This window comes from Betta splendens, chromosome 1 (assembly GCF_900634795.4).
Source record: "Betta splendens chromosome 1, fBetSpl5.4, whole genome shotgun sequence".
In the NCBI taxonomy this organism is placed as follows: domain Eukaryota; kingdom Metazoa; phylum Chordata; class Actinopteri; order Anabantiformes; family Osphronemidae; genus Betta; species Betta splendens.
In genome coordinates this window covers 12,768,872-12,796,512 of record NC_040881.3, presented here as the reverse complement: position 1 = coordinate 12,796,512, position 27,641 = coordinate 12,768,872, and the positions used below count along the sequence as shown (strand labels likewise).

At 43.8% G+C, this 27,641-nt stretch overlaps 1 protein-coding gene and 1 long non-coding RNA gene across 2 annotated transcripts in view; one reads left to right on the top strand and one right to left on the bottom strand.

Moving 5' to 3' along the window:
* The first annotated feature begins 18,026 nt into the window (after positions 1 to 18,026).
* Positions 18,027 to 27,641, top strand: part of LOC114863520 (phospholipid-transporting ATPase ABCA1-like) — a 28,880-nt gene continuing 19,265 nt past the window's right edge. The window contains exons 1-6 of the mRNA XM_029164302.3: positions 18,027 to 18,223; positions 21,259 to 21,367; positions 22,267 to 22,360; positions 22,990 to 23,131; positions 23,298 to 23,416; positions 26,189 to 26,310. Coding sequence (XP_029020135.1) covers positions 21,302 to 21,367; positions 22,267 to 22,360; positions 22,990 to 23,131; positions 23,298 to 23,416; positions 26,189 to 26,310 — 543 coding nt within the window. The 5' untranslated portion in view covers positions 18,027 to 18,223; positions 21,259 to 21,301. The remainder of the gene's footprint in view (positions 18,224 to 21,258; positions 21,368 to 22,266; positions 22,361 to 22,989; positions 23,132 to 23,297; positions 23,417 to 26,188; positions 26,311 to 27,641) is intronic.
* On the bottom strand, positions 18,926 to 21,350 carry LOC121202383 (uncharacterized). The gene is made up of 2 exons (XR_005897963.1): positions 21,217 to 21,350; positions 18,926 to 20,549 (listed from the first exon to the last, which is right to left on the bottom strand). It is a non-coding gene; the product is annotated as an uncharacterized LOC121202383 (long non-coding RNA).

The window sequence follows — 27,641 nt, the reverse complement described above, 5'->3', positions numbered from 1 at the left end:
CCAGACGGTGTCACGCCATTTTACTTCATTTTCCACTTAACCACCTTTGGCATCTTTCTACTAATTTAAAAAGCTAATTACCAACCTAATCAATTATTGATTGTTATTTCACTCTACAATGAATATGCCTGAATTTTTCCCCCTTTGCCATCTCTGGGGCTGGAACTAGTCTTTGGGAGGGGAGGAGGTGTCTTTATTGAGATAAATGAACCTGTGCTAATTATTTAGACACATTATCAAATCCAGGACACAGGCCCAACTCTGACACTGGCCCCGGGCCGCTTTCAACTCAGCTCTGCAAATGTCACCTTGATATGTTGCACCGCAGGCTTTTTAACAGAGAGGTATTTTAGGAGAATGAGTGGCAACAAGGTTTATTAATACAAGGTTTTAACTTACTTTACTTTGTACATCGGTGAACTCAGTAACCTATAGGAACCTAGTATCCCACATAAGAAGTGATGCATGCATCCATGAAGCGCACAGTCAGGAGAATCAACTGAGGAAACAAACAGGCAGATCGAATAGAGTGGAGACAAAACAGATAAAGAAAAGATGAGCAGAAGAGCAAAGGAGCCATGAGAGAAAACAAAGGTTAGTCTGAAGTGAAGGCAGAGTCCAGTAGAGGAAACAAATACGGATCTACTCGGACTACGGAAAGATGACAAACACAGAGATGAGGGATTGTAGACGGGAACGAGGGAAGCAGCAACGAGGCAGAGGTGGGAGAGAGGGAGGTGCGGTTGAGGCTGGGAGTTCATTACACAAGACTGTAGGTGCCTCCACACGGTGGCAATTATCTAGATACTGTGTGTGTGTGTGGGGGGGGGGCTCATGGGGGTAGCAGGCAGTCGGTGCAGTTGTATTCCACGGCGCTAACAGAGATTTTCTGAACACCTTTTTGCAGCGTTGCAGTCGGTGCTAATTGTCTAACGCAGGTCCACTGGAGAGTGTGAGAGAATGATTGGAAGACGAGAGAGCACAGGGGAGCGGGAGGAAACAATTAAGGGACGGAGTAAGAGCCCAAGCGTGTGTGTGTGTGTGTGTGTGTGTGTGTGCGTGCGTGCGTGCGTGCGTGCGTGCGTGCGTGCGTGCGTGCGTGCGTGCGTGCGTGCGTGCGTGCGTGTGTGCGTGTGTGTGTGTATAAAAGCCCAAATGATTTCACGCAGGTAGCCATGGCAACAATTTTAATGCTGGCATATTGCATTGACAGTAAATGTTATGTTATTGAGATAATTAGCTAAAGGATGTGTGACCTTGTGCAATATGTTCTCACATTGTCATCATCATCACACTGAGACGGAGGCCAGCTCTCTATTTTTTAGTTTTCTGTTCTTTGGCACATTCCTGCCATCATCGCTTGGTGCTGAGGGACTGTAGTTAATAATAAACAGCAACAGACGCGTGAGAGTAAGAAGAAAGCGAGCGATCACATCAAATCAGTCCGAGTTTCTCTGAATGTGCTGCGACAACAGAACCTTAGAGAGAAGCATGAGGATGCGAAGATAGCGATGAAGATGCTGCCTCCTCATCCTTTTTTATCAGCCACACTTGAGCCATATGGAAGTGTGCATATTGAAAAGAGAATTCCCAGGGCGTGAATATGAAAATGAAGCTGCTAAAATTAGCCTTGTTTATCTGCACCAGTGATCCATGTGCAGCGTGGACTCAATAAAGGAAGCAGACATTTCACCGCGGCCCTTTTTTTAGATCCAAACGTGGGGTGTTATTTTATTTAGAAGCGCGCTGGACATGCAATTAAGGTTATCTGGCGACTGAATAGCCTGTGAAGGCTGAGAGTGGATGCGTCTTCATGTGTGAACTCTGTGACAGAAAACAAAGCCGCTGCCTCCGGATTCCGTTGAAGGATTTACTCCCACAACAATTCCCCAGTGCATTTTACGATTCTATTACATTTCAGCGCTTTAACAAATGAAGGGAAAAATCTAAATTATTGTTTTAAAGCGAGAGAACTCGGGGACAGGCGTGAGTGCAACACTTATTTGTGACAAGTATAATTTGTGTTTTGGCTGCGTAGGAATTCTCAAAACCCCCAGTGAAATTATGGCTTTCGGTTCTAGAGTCGCACAAGTGATTTATTACCGTGATAACACTAATGTTGGCTTAAGATCTTTGCTTTGGTCCATCAAGCAGAAACTGAGACAGAGGCGGTGGGATTGAAAGCAAAAAAAAAAAAAAAAAAAGCTGGAGGGGTGAGGAGAATACACGAGTCAGGAGCCCTTTAGCAAGGCACCTTTTCCACAAGGTCAGCAGCTCGTTTTGGGTCTCAAGAGATGATGACGGAGGAGCATCATTACCAACACTCTGGTGCTGGCCCCTGTATTTCTATGCCATTCACCCACAGCTGATCAGACCTAGCGGGAGGGATGCTGGTGCGACGCTGGACGCAGGCCGCCTGCATATGTCTGCAGCAGAGCAGCGGGTGAGATAAGGTGAGGAGTAATATTCCCAGCCCGCTCCTTTGACAGCTCGACCCGGAGGCAGGGCTCCGTTTCCAGGATATCTCCGGACGATCTCGAAGACCAGCGTTCGCTTTTATTCCTGTCAAGTGGGTGTTTCTTTTCTTTTCTTTTCCTCCTAAACGCTCACACTGAGTCAAACACACGCCGGTCCAGACTGCTCGTGCTCAGACACACACGCGGGCCGAGGGCCAGCCGGTGACCTTTGGCTCTCCGTAGCTGAGACGGTGACTCATACGGCTGCGCGGGAAAAGCACGAGACACTCCGAGCGCGGCTCCGTCCGACTCCCAGAAAATCTTCAAACTCACTGATCAGGGCTGAATTCTATTGGTGCCCAAAATGGCTCAAGTCAATCCCCTCAGCTGCTCATAATAAAGCCTAAGCAAGGTTCGTTTCCACTGTTTTGTGGGTCTGTCTTTCACACTCGCTTGGTGACGTAAACAGGATTTCACTCCCGTCAGCCCGAGTGGCGCCGAGTGATAATTGGATGGAGGTTCTGAAAGTCATCACTTCCAGCAAATCCTCTGACGTGCGAGGGTTTCGGCTGCCTCTCTCGCCATGTGGGCAAAGTGTTGTTGCTGTTGTTGCTGTTGTTGCTTTGCTGCTTAGGAGCCGCTTCAGTTCATCACTTCAGAATTCTCTTTTAATGGCTGCTCCACTTATTAGAATCTCATCTGGCTAAATGGGTTGACTCTGCAGCGTCTCAATTAGAGGGAGCGAGATGTTTCGGCTCTGTTTTGCTGAATTAGGCTGATGAGACGAGCGTATTCTCGCAGCGGCTCGCTCCGAGGCGGCGCTGCTGAATCTTTCATGGCCGCTTCTATGCTTGTACTGAGGCAGCAGAGTGCACCGCTATAGGTGGATCCCCTGAATGCCCGACTGTGGGGCTGGAGCAGGCGTCAGCTGCCTGCTGTCCACCAGGAGCTGCCTCGTGTTGTTACAATCATTCTCCTGCTCCTCCAGTAATATCTAGATTTACCTCAGGGTCTCGCGCCGAGGCCACGCTGGACTGTTTGTAGTCTGGAGATTGGACAAAGATGACCTGTGAGTGCGGCTCTGTGGGGACATCTAGTGGCCGCTCTGTGCAACTGCACCGAAGCGGGCAAGGTGCTGTTTCACTCCTTTATTTATTTACTTTAAAACAATTAGATTTACGGATGAACATGCGCTGCTTGAGGGCGAAGCTGCTGCTGCCGTGACGTGGACCGGTTCCAAACAGGGAGCGCTTCAGCCTGTGTCGTCCCTGCTTCCATGGGAAGCGGCACGTTGGCCTCCTTCTCTTTCTTTCATTAATTTCTCTGAAGGAATTAGCTCGGTGTCTAATCTGGCTGATTGGGGCAGGAAGAGCATCAGCGGCCCGTAAGCTGATTAGCCCAACGAAAGGGGGTTTAATCAAAGCAATCACTGCATAACCAGACAGGACAGGTGGAAAAAAGAGCCCGAAGAAATGAAGAAAGGAATTAAGTCTTTATATGTAAACGAGTCTGCGATCCGTCCACTGTTGATTCATGGGAGAGTCTCTTCTTTTCGGCCAATGCAGAGCTGGGCTTCTTGTGGCTTCTTGAGACAGCGTGAAATCCCAGCAGTCGGTGGGAGAGGAGTGACTGGCGCTGATGAGCAACACTTACCGACTCTCACAACATGCTATGAAAATAGCAGAGGAACATTACGGGCCGCACCTTTAAAGAGGGGGGTCAAACACTTTGAATGCACCAGGCAGCAGCGACGCGCTGCAGCTTCTGTGTCTGTGTGCGTCAGCTGTTCTGGTTCGGACCCAGTGGCAGAGTTCGTCTTTTACACGCCGATCGATGCTTATAATACTGACCGAAAGAGGAGAGACTCTGCACTGGACCGCGCACCATTAATGCCATTTCCTCCACATCCTTTCAGTTTTGATTGAATCACTTGCTCTAATAGCGGCTCAATTACATATTTAATGGGAAGTGAGGTTGAGCTGAAATTGGAGCTTGCTTTAAAGAGAGGAAGCGCCTGCCACGTTGACTGAAGACCGAAGTCACGTTTCTCCCGGCTTTTCAAGTTCACTCCACCTGTCTGAGATCCATTGGAGCTGCGCGCTCCTCGCTCTCACGCACTCCTTTGTCAGAGCGCGGCGGCTTTTAAAGTGGGAGCTGAAACGCACGCGGCCACTTACCGCGCCCGACGGAGTAATTGCTTCATTTCTGTGTCGGCGTCGTCGCTAAAGTTCCCCTTTCTCCACGCGCGTCAGCGCTGGTTGATGTCATTTGATCGTTCCACGTTATTGCGTGTTCTCGAGCCCTGACGGCACCATTCACTGTACAGTGATGGATGATGATGATGATACAGTGTGCAAACACTACAAAGCAGGATGAAAAGCGAAAGCGGGGAGAACTAATGCAATAGAAGATAAAACGGGAAAGGCGACGGCTCCAAATAAACAATAAAAGGAGACAAAAGAAGTGATTTGCAGCGCTGCTACAATATCAAAACAAATCACTGCACTTTAAAACGTTATTACGTGGCTTCCGCCCCTCCGCTGTGCAGTAAGTGCTGTTCACGCCACTTGGCTGCTTCACGATTAGAATGGAAAGGATCATCAGCATCAACCTCAGTGAAGACGTCAGCGCTTCATCTTTTCAAAGGATCCATTTCCTGGCGCTCTCTGTCTGCATTCAGCCCATTCGGAGTTGCTAAAGTTTCACCAGCTAATTTAACGACAGATTACCGTCGCATTATGAAAGATTCTTGAATGTTTCCCCTTCTCATCGAATACGGTCGAATTAGAGCGCAAACAGGACGTAAAGGATTCAAAAAGGAGAGAGTCAGAGTGGAAGTCCTAATAAGACCCCTGTGAGACCTCTATATTGACTGCACTGTTGAACAGCTTAGCTTACTACGTCTACACACACACACACACACACACACACACACACTCAGCTTTTCTATTTGAACACATGGGTTAATCGAGACAGGGGTCTCAAACTCGAATGACCCGGGGCCGCTGGAGATGGAGTCTGGGTGAGACTGGGTCACATCAAAAATGTCATTGTCTCAATCGTAATTACTATCAATTTGGGATATAAACCTACTCATTGCTGACACACCTGCCAGCGCTTTGAGCCGCATTTGGCTACAGAGAGAAGAAGTCCCTCTCAGCATGGCTTGAAGGTGCTCATCAGCTTTCATGGCGCCGACCCTGGTATTCTGCATACTCCTCAGCACGTGTAGTCGAGTAACAGTGACGTGCGGTACGTGGCTGGTGAGGCGCTGATCAACATCCCTCCTCCGAATGAAAGTATAGAAAGGTGTGAATTTTGATCCCTCAGTGAAGTTTGAAGTTTAAAACTTTAAAATATCTAACAGTTTTACAGGTTCACTCCTCATGAGAATAACGAGAAAAACAAGAAAATAACTCCCCCATGTCGAAATGTACTTTTCGAGCGCTTTTTTTGTGTTGAAGTGTCATTTGCGGCGCGTGCTTTGTGTTAAAGAACGGCGACAGCGCCCCCTTCTGGGCGAAGCAGAGAACCGCCTCGCCTGCCTGCTGGGCTCTCTCTTCCGGTTTTTACGGAAAAGGTAATTATGTCACATACACATTAGGCAGGTTGTACAAATAAATGTGCCTGTGGGCTGCAGACATTATATAGGTGACAAACAGAAACGTCATCGCGTCACGTGGGTTGGCTCCGCTCGTCTCTGCTGCTGCTTCTGTGCATTATATGACACGTCACCTAACAAAAAATTAAAAATAATCTCCCACTTTTCCTGAACTTGTGAGTGCTCGTCGCCAACCTTTGTATTTTAAGAAGACGTGGCTGAAAAGTATGGTAGCCCATAAAAAAACGTCTCGGCAAAAAGGTGCGTGTGAGAAAAACGCACTAACGTTTAATTTAGTGGCCTTGAAGGCAACTCACGATAGAGACGACAAAAAGAGGAATAAAATGATGGGCGAAGCAAAACAAGAAGAAGAGGAGGAGGCATAGAGTGAAGCAAAGAGTGTTGAAAGGGATGAGCTTGAGAAAGAGGGCGGAGGTGTGTGAAAATGAAAGGAACAGGACGCTGTCAGTCAAAACGGGGCTTTTTTCATACCTGCGTCCATGTGAAAGGTCCCAATCACTATAAGAGAAGATAAGACAGTGGGCAATGTGAAGGGGGCAGTTTGAAGAATGTGTGAATATACACACTAACAACGTAACTACAGGCGAGTGAGTGAGTTTGTGAAGTTTACTGAACTAAAAGCTTGGCAAAGTTTGACCAAACACACACAATCGCTGTTTACTAACTTCACAACGAGCACAGACACTCTTTGCCGTTTCCTCGCTCGTCACTCAACACCCTGTCGCATTAATAAGTCATGTGTGTGCGTTTGAGACGCAACACCTCCCACTGCGCCGACGGGGGCGACGAGCCGGTGAAATAATGTGTGTACCGTCTGAAATATTGAGCAGCCCGTGTTGAGCAGCTGTTAACCTGCATGCGCTGAGCAGAAACAAGCGCTGGGCGTGTGCGCGTATGTGTGTCAGGACGCTGTGAATATTTTAGGTCCTCCCGTCTGCAACGCGATGATGATGATGATGATGATGATGATGGTGATGATGATGATGATGGTGATGATGGCGGTAACGATGATGATCAGAACGCTTTCATCCATTTGCTCTGATTTACTTTGAACTTTCAAGAAGTTTTAAATTAGCGCTGATCACTTGTGCTGCTAAATGAATAATACATCATGTGAGACAGTTTTGTCGCTGAAATGACTTATAAGTTAGTTTATACAGGAAGTTTGTTGTAGAGTATATTATTCCTACTGTATGTTTATTATTTGTTATCACGAGGAGCCATTTTGCTCTAATTGTGAAATAATTCGATTTTTGTTTAGGCAACACTTGAATAGGCATAGGTACAAATTCAATGTTATAGTCTTCTCAGACTTGGTATATTAAGCATCATTCAGACACAAATCTCTCCTCATAACCTTCAGAGATACTACAAATAAACCTCCTAACGTGCTCCCACTAGCATTTACATCTGAGAATGCAACAACGCGCTTTGTGCAGTGATCTTAGGAAAGCAATATTAAGGAGCGTGTGGCACACGGCCTCACGGGGGGTCTGTGTCTGTTCACACGCACGTGGGCTGGGACGCGCTCGTCTCACGTCTGCAGCAGGGTCTGAGGCGATCCTCAGATGAGTCACCGGTGTCTCTCGGAACCCTTTTCTTCCTGCCTGGCTCCCCGAGCCAGCAGCCCATTTAATGGAGAGCAGGCACCAGGGGGCCTCCGCCAGGAATAACACTTGTTCTCCACATCTGCCTAATGAGAAAACGGGACAGGATGCATGAAGATCCAACACGTGTAGGCCACAGCGTTCACGCGCCCTCACACACTGGATGATATGAAGAGCTCAGGAATAATACATGTAGCAGATGCAGGAAGAAGTGAAGCGATGGCCGTGACTCCTCCTCCTCCTCCTCCTCCGTCTTATCTGCTCATTCACGGCACCTGCTGCCACCTGCTGCAGCGCTGCCATCATATCAGCGGAGCCCTGATTCCGACCTTTCCAAATGTTCTCCGTGAGAATTCAGATCACGTGCCCGTGGAGGTCGGGTCGGCTGACGCGGCGCTGCATCACTGTCCTTCGAGCACAAACGGCTCCTGCATAACACAAGAGAGGTGCGTGTCGGGTCATTGTGCTGTTGGATGAGAAATGATGGCACCGGTTTACTGGCAGGTTTTCACAACGCAGTCTCAGCTTTCAGTGAATGTTATAAAATAACATGCTTGCGTAACGCCTCCACCCACACAACAACATGGAATAAATGTAAAAATTAATAAATAAATGGGCATATTTATGAAATAAAATATGTGGGAAAACAGGGAATCTGCCAGAGACGCTATTCACAGATCTGACAGTAGGTGGCGACAGAGTCTGGCACCTTGGCTGCTGCTGTGCAAAGGCGAGGATGAGTCACTTCCCAGCTGAAGACCTTCACGGTGACTTTGTGAGAAATCATTATGTAATGGACGTGGACGGTGACAGTACACAAACACACAGCCTGTGCTTTATTACACCCGCAAATAAAGACCCAAGCTGAAACCTAACGGCTCAGAGCACAGTCAGAACACGCACACTGTAAAACACTGTCCTTCACGCACGCTGAATCTACCAGATAAAAATGCTGTGGCCTTCATGCATGAAAGGAAACACATGATGTGAATAAGATGCCCAGAGGAAAGTGGCTGAGGTCAGAAGGAGGAGATAAGGAAATTAAACATTGTGCTATAAAAACACACCACTCCCATATATTAAAGCCTCCTCTGTACAGTGAAAGGAGGGAAGAACAATCCTTTACTCAGAACCAGCACTTTGATTACAATCGACACCCTTTTAACCCGAGTGCATTTGATAACTGGTCTCTCAGGCCTCCCGTTGTCTCTCACACATGGGAGCATCTGACAGTAGCCGCTCTCTAAGAAGCGTTTGTGGTTACGCAACGCGGCCGAGCTCTGGAAACGAAACCCAATTAACGTCATCTGAAGAAGGTTTCACAGTGAGTCGTCGCTTTTCCTCAAAGCGAGAGCCTTGGACTGCGCCTGTTATTAACAATGAATGGATTAAATGTGGGTCACATAACAAAAAATAATGATTCAAACCCGATGTTTTAGTTTTACATTGCTGGTAAATCCAACATAATATATAAATTTAACTTTTCATTTGAATATGAACAAAATTTTAAATGATTATGACTGACTTATAATTTGTCTATTTTAAATTTAAAAAAAAAAATTAAAAAAAAAAATAAAGCCTGCAACTAAATCTTAACCAAACACGTGGTGAAGCTTGATTTTTGGCCAAAGGATGGATCAGGACTGCCCTGCAGCGGTGTTCACCAGGCCTGACCCCCCCCACCCTCTCCTCACGTGGATGCGGCGAGTGGAGCGTGAGGGGGAACAAAAAAAAAGCCTCGCCTGGTTATGACTGGGGCAGCTGTGCTGCTTCAGCATCCCGCTTCCTTTGATTTCCACACACCTCCGCCCAGTTTCTCAAGCTCATGTGCTTCACCGCTCTTTGCTTCACTCCGTGCCTCCTCCTCTTCTTCTTTTTTTGCTTTGCCCATCATTTTATTCCTTCGTTTGTCATCTCTGTTGTGAGTTGCCTTCAAGGTCACTGGCGGAAAACTCACATACAGTTCTGCGCCTTCCGTTTTGTGGAGTCATGTGAATGTCCTTGCAGACATCATGTTCTCTGAGATAAAATGTTTTTCATTATTTTTTGCTGTCTAATAATAGAGTCAGCCTTCTGGTAAAAAACAAGAAAAAAAAAGAAAAAACACTGAGACAAATTATTTAGCAAAAATGGGCTTAAGGCTCAGAGGAAGAATTTGAGAGGAGACACGCAGAGCACTGGTCTTCAGTGGAATCTCAGCCATCCGACTGTAAGCTGTGGTTTGAGAGTTAGAGCAGTAAAATTAAGACATATGTCACAGTTTATTTAGAGTTATTGAGTTTATTTTCGCTGCGGCTGAGAGCCCTGTTTCTGTGTTATCAGAGGTCGAACAAAACAAAACGCTTGTTAAAAAAAAAGTATATAAGCAAAACTTGTCACATCTCTTTAAACTTGTGATTTGTTCTGTTCTCCTCTCTTTCAGTCTATAGAGGATTGGTTGTGGTGTTCAGCCTCCTCTCGCTCAGTCCTCCACAGAGTCTGAAATAGCACAGATTCTCCTTTGGGAACCGCAGGAGAGCTTGTTCTGTAGAGTTAACAAAGGAACAGACTTTTGCTAACTGCAAAGGAAGATTCAGGGCCACAACCTGTCAGAAAAGCCTTGGTGGAAGTGGCTGAACAGTGCATTGTGTTACTGTTACTGTGTGTCTATACATGTGTGTAACAAATAGCATGCATGGGGTCATAAAATGTTGCTTAATCATCAGTTTCAGGCGGAGAAAGAAACACAGCAGCAAAACGGGGGAAAGAAAAATAAGTTCAAGTTTCTCATTTCCTTGTGCAGACCAGCTCACTGTGATGCCTCCTCCGAGTGTCTCCTCCTGCAGAGACCTGAAGGGACGATCAGAGGAGTTTATAAAAGCTTACATAAGAAAGCAGTCACCTGCTACCGGCCCGGTCTGCTTGGGTTGCTACAGTTCTGTTTGCTCTGCTAACTTTCTCACATCACCCTCTTTATTTCAGCTTCAGCAGCACCACTGATACACATCTCTTCACTGTTTCATTTTGTTCCTCAAAGCTTGTGTTTCTATCCTGTAAAATAAATGAATTTACCTGTTGCATCATCATAACAGAAGAACTAGTATTTATCTTGTTTGACATAATATTCCTACACATCACAGATGTTTTTGCATGGGAAACATCTAACTCAATAAAATCTAAATTATTCTCACAGATATTCAGATCAGATTCCAAAAACCATGTGAGACCTGAATAATCAGACGGACGGCATAGCAGAGTGACAGACAGCAAATAGGCCGGGGTCAGTGTGGACACCAGCTGTTAGAAATGAATAGACCATTATACAAAACGCGTGGCAGCAGATGGCAAGTCAGCACAGTGAGACACAAACTCACACGCAGGGTGGTTGGAGGTGGAAGGTAAACGGGAACATGCTGACTCGGTCTTTGACAAAAATAGTGTTAAATCAAATCCACTGTCTCTGTAGTTTGCTGATTTCATTGGACACAAGTCGGCGTCACATCCTGCTGACCAGGGCAAAATACTCAGTTAATGCTCTTAGGCACGTGATCAGATCATCCGTCCATGTTGTGCTGTCAGTTAGAACTTAATGGACTTTGAACATTGCTAAAGTCTTAATTACTCCCAGATGTTTTTTTTGTGGGGATCTGAGATGAAGTTGTTAGAACTGTCAATGAATTTGAAAACTTGAAAATATAGATTAGATGATAAGTTGAAGTCAATGGAGAAAAACAAATGAAAACCTTCAATATTCCTGAGGCAAAGATCTGCTGGAGAAAGTGAATAGCTAATAATAGTAATAGTTAATAGCATCAGCTGTAAATGTATGCCTTAATTAAATAAACAAAATTCCTAATTTTTTATTTACTTTGAAGGATTGCTGTGTTAGTTTAGTTCCGTACGTGAGACCATTGTTGAGTCACTTATTAACTTACTTGCCTTCTGAAGCCTCGTGCTGCTTATTGTAGGAGACGCTCGCTGTTTTGGGGACAGAGGATGTTTGCTCAAGTCAGCACAGCCTGCAGTCAACTCCTTGGACGCACTTTAAACAAGGATGAAGTGCAAACAAACGCAACTAACAAAATACCTACGCACAAACCCGAGATGTGTGTGTGTGTGTGTGTGTGTGTGTGTGTGTGTGTGTGTGTGTGTGTGTGTGTGTGTGTGTGTGTGTGTGTGTGTGTGTGTGTGTGTGTGTGTGTGTGTTAGAAGGCGACAACATGAAAACCGCAAAAGTACCATTAAGAGCCACTGCATTCGATGATTTTATCTAAAACCTTAAATATATAAACTTGTGTGTAGACGCTAGATTACTAGTATAATTAACAGCGTCAGCCCTGCACTGAAAAGTCCAAGAAAGCCTAAACTCAGCCCAGTTCATGGAGGACAGAACAGAGCTGCACTGAATTCCTCCCGCTGGCTTAGACCCGTCACACAGCCCCTGTAACAGGCGGCTGCTAGGGGATTATACAAGATCGGCTCAACCTTACAATACTTCACATTAGTTATGGTCGTGACTTATGTGAATGAATTATTTTCATTACCACGAACTCAGTGTTGCCACAATGGCCTCTTTTAGCGGCTGCGCATAACTAGGACACGTCGAGTGGAGCCAAAGCTTCATTATAGCTAGATAGGAAATCATTAGCAGCCCATGGGTCACACAACTGCTGCACACACCACAGCGCCGCAGGCAGAGCAACATGTACACAACTGCGTACGGTACGGAACATACGCTATCATTATTCTTATTATTCTTAATACATGTGCGGTGTTTAAGGACCAGGATGCAGCCGTGTTTACAGTATGATGCAACAGAAGCGGTTTGACTGAGCACATCATAATGCGCACAATGCATTTTAAAACATAATGCAAAGTAGGTCGTATGATCTGATTTGATTCATTGCTTTGTATCCGTCATTTAGTTTAGCACAGTAACAAGGTCAGATATGTCAAGCAATGCTTCAAAGCAAAAGAAAAAAAGGTTGGCAGTTACATCAATTAAAACTACTTAATATTTTATCCTCAAGAATTGACATAAATTATTAACTAATCAATGTGTGCAGTGATTAAAATTATTTTGCTTTTGGACCTTAGGTTACTGGAGTTTCATTTATTCATATTTATTGATATATATCATTATTTAAATATATTATTATTGTTGTTGTTTTATATGAATATAAAAGTGCTACCATAAAAGGAAAAACATTAACCCATTAATATAGCTGGCAATATGAAAATCAATACTTTAAAGAAACCCAGCGTTAAACGACCCGTCGGCAATGAACCTATCACAGTATGCTTCCTCCTTCATTTCTGCCCAGTAACCATTTCCAAGCTCCTACTCCTTCATTGTTCTCCCCAGCCGTCCTCTTCCAGGCAATGACATCATTCCCCTTTCACCCACTTTTCTGATGGCTGCAGTAAGAGGTAACCAGCGGTCAAACTACGATGCATTCACCTGCGCTTCCACAGAGTCGTACGTCCCATTTACTAAGATGATGCTTTATAAAACAAATTAAAATAAATATTCATTACACACAAGAATAAACCACCATAGAATAGTACATCATCACATGTAGTCGCTATTAAGAAATTACGCTGGGCTTTATGTTATCAGAACAAATCCAGCCCATTTCATTATAACAACAAATTTCCTTATTTTTGATTATATATCTAGACGCTGTGCATCCAGACGCTCCTCTGTTCGGGGATGATAGAAACTCATCTCTTCTATGTCAGATAATTACTATTTGACGAGCGCAATCCGTGTTCTGTTCCATCTTTTCTTTACATTTCCGACAGCACATGAACGTCACACAAGTGTCGACGTTGCAACTCTGAGGCTACACTCAATCCAGCGCTTTAGTCCAGAGCCTCGCGACCCCGGTTCGGCTTTTGTGCGTGTCCGTTGTTTATTTAGTCAGTTCGTGTGTACTTCAAAATTAACTGCACAGACATAAATAAATGCTAAATCTGAGCCTGCTCCCTCCGTGTGCGCTAAAAGGCGGATGACAGTTATTTCTTCAGTTTAGCAAACAGATGTGACACGTTTCTGCGATGCAAAGTTAAATATAGGCGATCCGTCCTCCATCCCCCTCTCATCCCGGTTTCCTCCACTTACTGCCGGGGTTACTATCGGACAAAGCTCCCCTCCTCCAGCTCGCTCCGTGTCGGGGTTACTATCGGCCAAACCTTCCTTCCTCCCTCGTTCTCTGAGCCGAGGTTACTATCGGACAAACCTCCTCTACCTGCGTGTCTGCAGCCGCATCGTTCACGCGAACGCACCACGTCCGTCCGTCTCATTGCGACCGTAGCTGATCGACGCACGTCCGCAGCACGTAGGTCTGTAACGACAGCGACGGCGAAAAGCGCAGCAAAGTCAAACTGAGACGCGACGCGACGCGACGCTTCATTTATTCCCGTGGAATAAAAAAAAAACACTGCTGTAGAGTCTCCGTCGCATCTCGGGCCGAGTTTACGAGCGGTCAATGTGAAGTATTGCAGCTTGTTACAAACAAATAATGGAATCATTCACGTATGAACAGAGCGACATATTTTCCTCACAGCAACAAGTACATTTGAACAATATCTTCGTTTCAGCGAACAGAGAGAATCAACAGGCTGTTTAGAGGCACAAGTTCCTCATTTTATCCTTATTTAGCCCAATCTGTGACTTTGACCTTTGACCTACTTCTACAACACAATCGAGATGTTGATTGAAAATGCCGATATCTATCAGCAGCAACGGACGTGTGTTCATTTGCTCTGGATGCCAGGTGTTTGTGTACGTTTCCCCCATTCATTGGTTCATGCAGCACACATTAGTCCCACAGACATGTGTTTGACACAGCATCTGTGTGGCAGCTTGTGGCCATGCTGCCAGCGTTTAGATTTATAGATTAAATTACTCCACGGTTGTGCGCTCATTTATTGTCTCGCCGTCTCTCCGCTCCTGTCACTGATTCCCTTGGTCGACGTCTTTCATTTCTGTGTCTCGTGGACTGTGAAATTGTCTTTGAGCTTTTACATATTCTCATACGAATTTACTGTGTCATTGCAGGACGAATATGCCAGATTCAGCTCCAGCCTGCAAACAGTCAAATCTCGCCATGTTCCCAACGGATCCTCTGGTTTGCTGTTTTCACATCGTTTGTGTCTTTTCTGTCTCTCCTCTTTTTCACTGTCAATGAAGAAGTCCCCGTTTCGGACGTCCACTCTCATTGTCAGGTCTATGCAGCCAAGACTGCAGCCCAGAACGGGTTAGTGATCGCATCAGCCCAGCATGTGTAAGCGAGCTCATGCCGGGCCAGCCACAACAGGTCATTGTTCTCCAGCAAGTGGGAATAACTGTACCTGACAGTCATCGTGGAAAAAGTATACTGTGCAAAAAAAGGACATTTACTCTATAGTTATTTCACCATCACCAACCGACTGGCATTGCTTTTCATGTTTGCAGGATCATTTCATAACTTCTGTAAACTCCAGCCTCCATCTCTCACATCTGCTCACCGAGCAGAGGGCAGTCATACTGAATGTGTTTTCTGGTGAATTACAATCTTTTTTCAATACTTATTTATTTATTTTTTTTGTGTTGTTCCTTTGTAACGACTGTAGTCCTTAGACGTCTTGGAATAACAATGGTTTCCTGTTGCTGGCAACAACTTCTGACATTCTAAAACTATTAATATCACTCATTCATGACTTCACGCTTACATTAGGGGCGACTACAGCTCAGTTGGTAGGGAGGGCGTCCTCTAACTGCCAGGTTGTGGAAGTGTCCTTGGGGCAGCGAGACACTGAACCTCCTGGTGCTCCTGGTGTTTGGAGCGGGCGCCGGTGCACGGCAGCTGCTGGCATCAGTGTGTGAATGTGAGAGTGCATGGGTGAATGAGAAGTAGTGTGAAGCGCTTCGGATCCCGGAAAATGTGGACCATTCGCACTTAACAAACTTGACCCAACCTAATCAAAATGGTGAACTAAAAATATCAATTGGTATAAAAGATATGTATATTATTAAATATATTATTTAAAATGTATTTATTCTGTCTGTTTTGGTCCTTGTAATACTTTATATGTCTCACTCTAGTTGTCTTTAGGTACAGTTGAAAACAGATTGTTTCATTTAATCAAGTTAATGATCCGTCTCTCGTCCAGACAGTGCTATAGCTTCTTTGATGGATTAAGTGACTAATTACACTGACTGAGGGCCATGATTTAGTGAGACCCCTTGCTGAGAAACCTACTGTACCCATTCTAGAAATGACCAGCCAACATGTACTGTACCAACACCAGTTAAGCATGTATTGTTTTCTACATTTAAAGTTATTCTTGCCAGTTTTAATTGGTAAATTTGTAGCTGTAGTTGAGTGCAATACACTATATTAGAATTAGGCAATAAGGTTTTCGCGCAACATTCTCAACAGGAAATTGATCAGCGTTTAGTGTTTGTCACAGTGTAGAACCACTAGGATGTTGCACATAAAACATAGTGGGGCTTTCTTTTTTTAAGTATTGACTGCCAGATGGCTGTCATGCACTTTGTACATTGATAAAATGTACTGAACTGTACACCAGGCTCCCGTAGCGTCTCTCAAACAGGAAATAAACTGGATCACAGGTCAGGAAAATGCTGCTCCGTAACAGCACCGTCAGCTTTTTAAACTGGCAGCCAGTAATGAAACTGATAACCCCACACAGTGGTTAATTATAGATAAAAATGGATGACATGTAGGAAATGCTGTTACCATGTAACACAAGCAATGCTAGTCAGAGCTAATGCTAATCCACCTTTATAACCCAGTTTTATCATTCATGCTTCTCTGTTTGTGATCACATTATGTTTTCGTACCTATGCTCATGGTAACGTGTGGGTGGCAGAACATTACACAACGCCAGCCACACAACGTGTTAACAGTTGCCCTATAACAGAATGTTACAGGACCCAAGAGCGGTCCAGTTACCCAGTGACTGTATCAACACTGTTATTGTACAGTCAGTGGGGTGGAACATTTTTGAGGACACATTCATTGAACACAGTGAACAGAACAGTGCTTCCACTGTCTTCTGCAATACGCGTATTCATGTGTTGACACAGAAATTAAGGGTCCCATACATTTAATGGTCAAATTAAAAATAATCACAATGAAGCACATGAATGCCCAATAGTTACAGCACTGAGTCTATTCACATTCTTCTTTAACTGGGCTTTTTGATACAAGACGGACTTGAAATAACTTTTCCCGAGTATTACAACTATCTTTCCATGAAGAACATTCTTAAAAACTGACGTTTGGTCGTTTAGACTCCAGGCCTGAGTTACATTGCAGGAGGTGCCAACTAAATCTGTACGCATTGTGGTACTGAGGGGACACGCTTTGTGTTGTTGCACGTGTCCAGCTGTCCGAGTCCAGCTGTGGCCGCCGTTTGATGGCTGCAGCAGCGGCAACTTGGCCGCTCCACCTATCTGTTTTCTAAGCCGCTTATCCTGTTCAGAGTCATGTGGGGCCGGAGCCCATTCCAGCACACGTTGGGCAGCAGGGTAACGCTCCCGGTTGTCCGTGAGTCACAGGGTTAATACGCACATGCGGACAGATGAACAGTAATTTAAAGCAATCACACAGGTTTCCTTCGGAAAGTCGCGAGTGATGAAATCTTGCAGTTAGTGGCCTTTTTAATCAGCTCCCCACTGATCACCTTGATCATGTGTGTCAGTTGGCATTTGCAGCTGCTGATTGACGGAACACTCCTGGTCAAGGTAATCAGCGGTAGCTAGAGCAGGGTTAGCTGCAGAACCAGCAGGGCAGTGGCCCTCGAGCACCAGGACTGCCCTAGGACTGTAATGCAAGACTATGCCAAGTGTTAGAACTGTTTCATTCTGAATGTGACTATTCATTAACACAACCGCATCGAGATGAGAACGATTGCTGTTCGAGTGCTTTTACAAGCGTTACACAGACGTGACCAGGTGCTGGCTGAAATTAAATGAAAAAAAGAGTAAGAAGTGTCTGTCTTCATATAAACAGCACTTTACTTGGAGCTAGCCTTGTACACTTTATAAGCTTTTATAAATGGTTACTTTGTGGGTAACAGGCTCAGTTTTACTTATGTTACGTCATATATTTGGGATTTTTTTTTCATTTGTGTTCACCAGTGTGTCCCATGCACTTTGTCTCCTTGGCCACTGCACTTGAAACGTCTCCTAACAGCCTTTTTGATCTGGACAGTAATTAAGATACAGCCCAGCGCGCCTCTCCAGCGCTGCCGCGTGTCTGGCCCTTTAAGAGATGTTTTGACTCCGCACGTGCTTCCCTTATAAGGGAGCAGCAACAAACGATGACCGACAGTAACCCGTGCCGCCGCTCGGCTCCGCATTGAGCAGCACTATAAAAGCTGCCGGAGGAAAAAAAAAAGAAAACAGGGTTATCAGACATCGAGCGCAGGAGGAACGTGAGGAGAGGAGAACGCTTTATTCACTATTTATCATTCGCTCTGGACGAAGGCTTTCTGTTTATGAGCGGACACGGAGCGGATATCCACGGCGCCCAGGACCAAGGCTGGTGAGTGTGAAAGGCTGCTTTAAAGGCTGTTTTGTAAAATTCTGACTTTCTTTGTTGGAGATGCAACAAAGAGACGCAGCTGTGGCGGTGTCACGGTTAAAACACTAGTTTAACATTTGCTCACACGTTAATAGTTTTTTTTTTTTTTTGCTTTTTTTGTTTCTGGTATCTTAGTGAAGGAATTATAAAAGAAAATGTAGACGCTCGCTTTTTTGTCTGTTAACTGTGCCCGAGGTTTTTAAACGTCATGAAGTGAAACAGGAATTGTAACTGCATTGATTGACGCTATCATGGTTGGTGATAATTAATAATTTGGTGACAAATGACAACAGTTTCCCAGTTGACTTTTGCTCTTTTTATGTCAGTACATTCTTTGAGCGAGACTAAGGTGAAGGCAGCTTCAGGCAGACGTATCTTTTCCGGCCAGGGGGTGCGAAATAAAAGGTTTCTCATGACTTAGGTGATAAAACCTACCAAGAAACTGTAAAAAATATATTAGTTCACCTTCTATTGTCGTCAATTACGTTATTTTAAATCCGACAAGAGCGAACGCGCTGTACTTTAAGGTCGTCCAGCACAATGGTGGAGGAAGCCTCGGTGGTTAGTGTCGTGTCGTTCTGGGTGACTTGACGCAGCTTTGGGTCAGCGTCGCCGAGCGAAATGACCGAAGGTAACCTGAGACAATAATAAAACACACAGGTCTGTGCACATGCAGGTTTACTGTCATTAATACACTGCGACACAGATTCACCTTTATCAGAATGTACATGCCCACATGTCTGTTAAATAGTCACATTTTTGTCGAAATGTGCAGCAAATCAATGCATCGCACTGTTAATAAAAGGCACTGGAGGTGACTCGTCGACGAAAAGCCTCTGGTTCGTGTCTTCATTCGTGGTTTGAAGAAGCGAAAACGTTTTTTTTTTCCCTGCAAAATCTTCGACGCTCTTTGATCATGTAGGAGAAGACAATTATCAGTATTTCATTCAAGAAGTATTTTCCAGTTTTTGTTGAATTTTTAAACGTGTTAAAAACGCGACGGAGACAATGGGTCTGGGAAAAGCCTTCAGTGTGATATAACACGTGAGCGAGAACTGATGGTAAACAAGTAGGAAAAATGAGCGTTTTTGTGATTACCACTAGAGGCACCAGTGCTCTGCACCATTTGGACTGCACAACATCCAGCAGACCAGATGATTACAGAAAACAAAAAAGATGAGGGTGGACGTTTGTTAATGATGACTCGTATGAAGGCGACAAACTAAAGACACGAGAAATCAGGCAATCAGACAAATGAAAGGGGAGACATTCATTCAATAGAAGCCAAATGTGTAAATCCAACAGTGTCGTCCATTCACATACAGCAACACCGCAGTCCAAGTATAAAGGTGCTGTGTTTTTCTGATTTGCCGATTGATTGACTGTAGGATATGCATGGATGTTGTGTTGGTGGGAGAGTTTGATAAAGTATCTCGTTATGTGCTTGAGTTGTGAACGTCTGGACGTTTTAATTTGGGACTCGCGTCAGGCAGATTCATGTGTGCTTCGAATGAATCAGGTGACCCACAGAGACGCATGTACCAGTACAGAAGATAGTGCTGTTTGTTGTTCCCGCAGCGCTTGTTGGTTTTTGTTGCGACATCTTGGGCGCTCACTCCAGCTGCCAGTGTGGAAATGTGGGAACATCATTAGGAAGACAAATGTTATGTCCATTATTAGAGGACGAAAAACAATAACAGAAGGGAGTGATCTTATGAATTAGTCTCACATGTGGTAGTTGGAGGCTGCCGGGGAACGCATAATTAAATGTCAGCTGAGAGAAAGGGCGGCGTTGAAAGCCAAAAAAGCTGATTTACCATTCGATTTGTGCAGCTTCCAATCACAAGAGGAACACAATGAAAAAGAAGAGAATCATCGATCAATAGTAGATTTACATTAATCTAATATTTAGAAATAGAGTTCTGTGATTCTTTTTACAGCTAAAACTGGATTTGCCATTGTACAACCTCTCTTCCTTGCTGTGCTTGTGTTTAGTTGTACTTGACTTACAGTGGTTCCTCCTGAGTTGACGTGATTAACTTCATTACAGAGTTAAGACTCTCAGTGTAGTGACCTGATTTTAGGCCTTGATGACCTAGTGTTTGTCTGTGTAAACAGGATTACAAAATTAGCTTGCTAACTCCTGGTAACGCGGTGGTTTGGATTCTAGCAAGTTACCAGTAATTGTTCTTTGAGTACTTTGTAAAAGCGGAGTTCCTCTTCTGTCTGGAGTTTGTGGGTGGTGTGTTCCAGTCATGTTACCAGTCACATCAGGATTTCAGAGACTCTGCGGGAAGAAAGAAGAAGCAGCCGGTAAAGTGTGTGAAGAAAAGATGCATTGTTGCAGTAAACCCACAGAGGCTGATTAATCACTGGCATGTGTCATTCAGACCGAATGCTGGAGTTAAACACATTTCATTTTACATTTCCATCAAATGTGGTACTATGTGTAACACATAGGTGTTAACAGGGTGGCGATTGTGACCATAAAAGGATTACCTGTGTCATTCAGCACTCGAGGTCACCAACCCCCCACTCATGTCCCAGCTGAACCATAGCCTGACCTTTGGACTGATGAGTCCATACCTCAGTTTGCAGTGACTAGCAGCCGACCTCATCAGCCGGCTTCACTTGGGTTTCTGTACTTTCAGCTGGAAACGTGTCTTTTTTTTAAGGTGAATTTTTAGTTTGACACTAAATTTATTATCTTATTATTTTGCTTTTGTGGAATCACATAACAACTAATTACTTTCTGTCCTGTTGTTGCACCATCAGCTTTGTCAGCCAGGCTTGGCACTGTTTAATACTTTCTGTTGTGCTTTTACATGACCTTTCTGTACGTAGATATTGCTTTTTTAAAGAAATACTTTTCTTTCCACAAGAACAGTTGGATAAATGAGGGGTTGTTACTTAATAATTCGCAACAAGGAAAAGGTTGTTTATGTCATGATTACCAGCTTTGTTAATATTCATTCATTGGCTTTTTGGCTTCACAGTGAGGAGCTGGAGCGTGCTCAGTGAGGTTGGGAAGGCAGCAACATGGCGGTCTCCACCCAACTGGGTTTACTGCTTTGGAAGAACTTCACCTACCGACGGAGACAGACTGTAAGTAGGAGCCCTTCAGAAGACCGACTCATAGGAACTCGGGAGGAGTCCTCCATAGACAAATTAGCTTACATTCCTTTTTGTTTGATCTGTTTTTCACTTTAAATAAAACAATTTTTCTATATGAGTAAAAAAAAAGACCCAGACATGTAACTTCCTTAACAATTTACCGCAATCACATGTTAGAGGGTCACTGCTGAATCAGAATTAGGCCCACATGAGTCATAAAGCTTTTACAAAGGTTTTCACGCATGTTTATGTGAAAATAAAACTGCTGCTGCCTATTTAGACAGCAACAACAATAGAGTTGATGTAATTCTCCTCCTTGGACTGAAAAGATAGAAATGATACTGAGTCAGTTAGAGACGTGATGATGACACATTTATATGTCAGATCCATTATTGTTCTGGTTGATGCCCACACACTCAAAGTCATGTAAATCAAATTCAGTTCGGTCAGTGGCGTCGTTTGACTCTTATCTGCATACAATTAGGCCGTTTGTCCATCAAGTAGAAACGGCTCCACAATGAGACAGCCAGTGATTTCTAACAAAGGGATACAGTTGGGTTCGTGAAATAATGTCTGGCCTGTTGTTAAGACTGAGACACAGACAGCTGCAGCACTGAAGCCATATGGAGCAGATGGACAAAACCCATAGTCCTCTAAAGCCTGCAGCCCTCTGTCTCCCCTTATTAACTCATATACTTTACTCAAAGTCTTGGAGGGATTACTGTTGGCAAAGAACAAACACGTACAGCCCCCTCCTCATGCACACTTCTCTTTAAGTAAAATAAAACCTTGAACTATTCACCATTTCAGAAACTTTGTCTCTGTTTTGAGATGCCATGTAATGAGTCCAAACCTGCTTTCATTAATGTATTGATGTCCATCTTCCTTAGATCCAGCTGCTGATTGAGATCATCTGGCCTCTTTTCATCTTTTTCATCCTGATTTCAGTCAGAATACATTACCCGCCCTATGAACAACATGAATGTAAGTAGATGAGAACAAACTTTAGTTTCTCTTTTTTTATGTAATTCCTTTTATATAATAGGTTTGATTTCCTGAATGTTAATATTAGCGGTGATCATTCACCTGTGTTATTGTTCCATTATATTGTTACAAGCCTCTACGTTCTTGTTAAGATCAACATATGAGCCATCCAAGGCTTCCATGTTACTGGTGCAGAAGAATCTGTTAGCTTTGTCAATATTTGTTTGCACTGTGTGAACCTGATAAATTTCCCTTTTCAGTGCCAGAGCTGGTTTCACAAGTCTGACCATGTTTCTCAATGAGATTATCATCAGTTCAAAGCACATAAACTTTTATCAGCACTTCAAATGAGCTGGTTTCAGATTTGGAAAAGGAAATAACTAAGGTTCCTGAAATAAGACAAGGTTATTTAATTAAATAATAAACTACAGATACCAAATGTTAGTTTATGACCTGGATCACCTCAGTAAATTGCAGCAATAGCAGTTAAATTAATAATAATAATACATTTTTATGCCTTTTCAGCAGTGATAATTCTTCTCTAACAATGTGCAGGGTTAGTCGTGTATCTCCCACATCTGTGGAAATGTCTTGCACTTTTTGTTTACTTTGAGACCTTTGTTTTCCAGGCCACTTCCCCAACAAGGCCATGCCTTCGGCAGGCACCCTGCCCTGGGTACAAGGCATCATCTGCAATGCAAACAACCCCTGCTTCCGTAATCCTACCCCAGGAGAAAGTCCGGGGGTGGTGGGAAACTTCAATGATTCTATGTGAGTAACCTTCAATACTGAGGCAGTGCTGTGATTGATGATAAGGTTTTACTTAATGCAATCTTTGTCTCTGGAAATCCAAAACGGATGTTCTTGACTGATCTTATTTGTGTTTAGTCATAACGTGAAATAGTCTAACTGTCGCTTTCTGTGCCAACATCACTAGAATCTCCCGTCTGTTCATCGATGCCAAGAAGATCTTGCTGTACTCTCAAAATGATCAAAGCTACGAGGGCTACAGGGGGCTGCTGAGGGCCCTGAGGAAGCTGCAGAGGAACACTGCTTGTAAGAATGCATTTTTGGATTATGGGCTTGTTGTCTGATTAGTTTCTGAAGAAACAGCTAGTAATCAGTTCAGTCATCAGCCTTTGGGATCACTTAAACAGTATACTGTCCTGTGCTGCACATACACCCTGTAACACACATGTTACAAAACAAGTGAAGTTTGAATCATTGCAAATCACTAAATGATCTGATCTACTACTACTGATCTAGTGACCGAGTTCACCCAGTTGAGTGGCAGCTCATGCAGATGATAGTCGTCACAGTGGTCTTGATGGTGTGACGTGTCCTGTTCTTATCATAGCTTACCAGCCGCTGTGGGGCCATGCTGCACTTGTGACCCACCCTGATAATCGCTGTATATCCAGATCTAGTAAAAAGTAAAGACAAGCTGTTCTGACGTTTTTGGTTTGTGGAGCAGAACGTTTCAAAAAGCTCCTCATTTTTCATATGAACACCTTGCAAGATGACTCCACGATGCTGATTAAATAAATCAGAAAGAGGGTGGTGAACTCTGCTCTCACTCTCCTTCACCTAAATAGAAGCTAAACACTTACATTTTTCCTTTGCGTTTCTGACATGGGAAAAATCTCAGTTGCCGACACAACCTCCAGGTCACCAGAAAAACATTTAATGATGTTATTAACAAATGTGATAAAATGGAGGATATCTCAGGGGAGGGGTTTACAGAACAGAGTGCAGGAAACGGAACCAGCGGCAATGTAATACTGGCCTCGGTTAATTGCTGTAGTCCAGTGGGACTGTGCTACGATGCATGATTTTACATTAGACGTTAATATTGGGGTACGTTAGGGAGAGTCCACCATCAGCGGTTATGCAACTAAACAGAACAATTGAGGTTCTTGTTGTTTTGGCTACTGGCTGTTCTCTTGGCCCAGAACTGCTCCACATTATGCAACGGTTCCTACAGTGAACAGCATGGCCTGAAAATAGGGAGAGGTCACACAACATGGCAAATTAAAGTAAATGTTGAACATTCTGTTCATATTCCAGTCCAGCTTTAACCCATCTGCTAGATTGTGTTTGGGTGCCATCAGTGGATTGTTACGCTGGTTTTAAGGTTTAACGTTTTAAGAGGAAGGATGTGAGACGGATGCATGTTACTAAGCTATTCAACAGGAAATGTGGAAAGGAGAGCAATAAACAGTTACAGTTAAACTAGTAAAATCACACAGGTCATATTGTTATTCAGTGCATCTGATGCATGTGATATAACAGTCGAAGATGAGAATCATGCAGTGTTGTCAATAAGAAATAGATAAATACATACTGGAATCACATTCATGGCAGCTTTTAATCTGCCCAGATGTTGTTTTACAAAAGCAAAGGTGTTACATATTTAGGGGATATTTACTTGTCTAGTCTAAATCCCTGCATTAGACATTAAATTAAGTTAACTGTGCTGTTATTTCCTGTATCTCATTTAAGTTTTCATACACTGAAGCACACTTTGTCCTGTATTTTCTCTCATCTTTTTCACTTGCAGCCATTTTGTCACTGCTGCTTGAATCAGCACAGCAGCCATATTTTGACCTGACTTATTATTCAGAAAGGCTTGTGTTGATTTAACAGGTAACTCAAGAGCATGTACAAACTTGGCTCCAACACAGCAAAAATGGAGCTGTGACGTCCTTGTTGTGTGTTCTCCTTTTTTGAGTTAGATGAGTGAAGCTAGTCAGTGTGCGGCACAAATATAGACACATGCAGAAAAGACAAAACAGAGAAATAAAATGCACACATGTACAATCACCTCTGCAGACAACATACTGTTTGAATTTCCACCTTAAAGAGGTTGCACTGGTCTGTCCTCAAGGACCTTTGGTTGCAATGCACCATGGGAGCAGTGGCTCCCTGCTGGGACTCTGATTAGTCTTCATTAGCACTCCCTGGTTGTTCAACCCCGAGAGTTGAGGTCGTGTACATGTACACACGGATCTAAAGTTACACTGACACACATGCACAGGAAGGAAGAGCGACGCCACATGTGTGCACTGTCAGCGCACACAAACACTCTGTTCTCTTCAATTCCTTCTAAAGGATGTTCACTTTACAGTAGTTGAAGCAACGTGTTTCCTGCCTACAAGAGACAGACTGTTCATGATTTAGCGAGATGAAGGAACTGGAGGCAGAGGCATTTTAAAGATGGTTAGGGCTACGGCCATGGTTTATAGCAAGAAAAAGAGACTGTTGTTGTTAACAACCTGGCTCTCTGTGCAGTGTCTGTCTACTTGCAGGGAGGGCTCCTCCTGCTCTCTGGCAAAAGAAAGGAATTTGGCAAAGTCAAGGTCGGGTTTCTCAGGGAGTGAATAGATTAAACAAAATACAAAAATAATCAAAGCAGCTTGAGTGGCCAGAAAAAGGGAGAGGAAAGAAAGACCAGAAAAGACTGGCAGGCAGCATCTGGAGCGAAGTGGAATAATCTGTAGTAACCCTGACGGAGTAAAGACTCATAGCTGATGGGAAAAGAGAACGGGGAGTGAGTGCGTGTCGTCACAGACATGGCTTGACTTCTCTGGAATGTAGCAGAAGTACAAGGAGTCCTCGTCATTTTGTCCCTGTTTCAAATGTTGTCATGCATAAGTGTCGTATAAGAAAAGTGTGGGGATTTCATAACAACACTCTTTATGCCCTGGTATATCTTTGTAACACAGTCTTTTTTGACACAGTCATTATGAGTGTAGTTAAAAAGGGAGAAATGCATTGTTTGTAAATGTTTAATAGTTGTTTGACTTAAAGCTCTTCGTTTGGTTTTAGCTTTCAAGCTGAAGGACTTTTTGCAAGACAACGAGACTCTTTCCCACTTCCTGCATCACAACGCCTCGCTTCCTCGTCACGCACTGAAGCAGATAGTTGAGGCTGACGTGAATCTGGAGAAGGTAAACTATCACAATCACCAAGAGCTTTTAAACAACACCCACGGAACCCTCAGCTCCCTTTAAATGAAATGAATCCAGTTTAAGACCAGTCTGTGTTACAGGCCTCCACCTTTTATCCACTGCTCGATATTGCTCTGCACAGACAGGCAGCAGTATAGAATAATATGCCATTAAGTCTTTCTGTTCAGTCCTTTCCACATGCGACGATCATGCTCCCCTGACCACAGCACTCGTGCATAAATCCAGTGACCTTGGCTCGACTGCATCTGTTGGACCACAGGCTTCTGCTGTGGCACAGCTAAGCTTTTAATACCCTGCAGAAAAAAGTGTGTGTGTGTAAACCACCAAAATACCCCCTACTTTTGTCTCCTCTTTATATTTCCCACACCAAGAGAAAGCATATTCTCTTTACTATTTATATTTATTTAATTTCACTTATATAAATATTTTTTTTGTTTTCTGGTTGTCACATTTTTAACTTGTTATCTGGTTATCATCCAGTGCACCTTTCATTCATTTAAAATAATCATTCATACAAGAAAGACCATACAAGACAAGACAAGTATCACACACAAGCATTTACTGATCCATGTTTTCAAGTCCATGATATCAACGCCTCTCGACACAGCCCATCTCAGCATCCCTGCAGTCACGTGGCCACTGCACTGCCCCTCCCTTGCCCCATTTCCTTCGCACGTGCAGCGAGACAAATTCATATTCCACCGTCTCAGTCTCAGCCTGTTCAGCCCAACTTGTCCCTACAGACGTCCATTGATCACAAAATTCAGTGAAAAACAATTAATAATTTTGTGAAAAGCTAAACTCATAGCTGTAACCTTGATGTTTTTCCAACAAAAAGTGTGTGTGTGTGTGTGTGCGCGCGCGTGTGTGCGCGCGTGTGTGTGTATGTGTGTGTTCACGCACACGCGAACATGTAAACGAACATCTTGACTCCATCAGAGAAAGCACAGCCTCTGTCCAGTCCTTGACTTCTCTGATGTCTTAATAAAGGACACTGTGTTTCTTCGCCTGTACAGACTCAGCTGTGCTTTCACTTCCTAATAATATGTGTGATAGGTGATAGATGCATTAATAAATGCCATGGGTAGTTTTATCTTATAAACAAAAGAAACGTTGGCTGATGATTCTTGTGGAGCAGAGTTTTTATTATTATTATATATTATTATTTCATAATATACAGGGCTTGCCAGAAATCTTTGCCGTGCCCCCAAATTAACATTCAGAAAACATATTTCCCTTGAGGTTGAAATCATTTATAAAAATGCAAAATTTTTGATTCATTCTTTCTGTCTATTTCTAACTGTGAAATC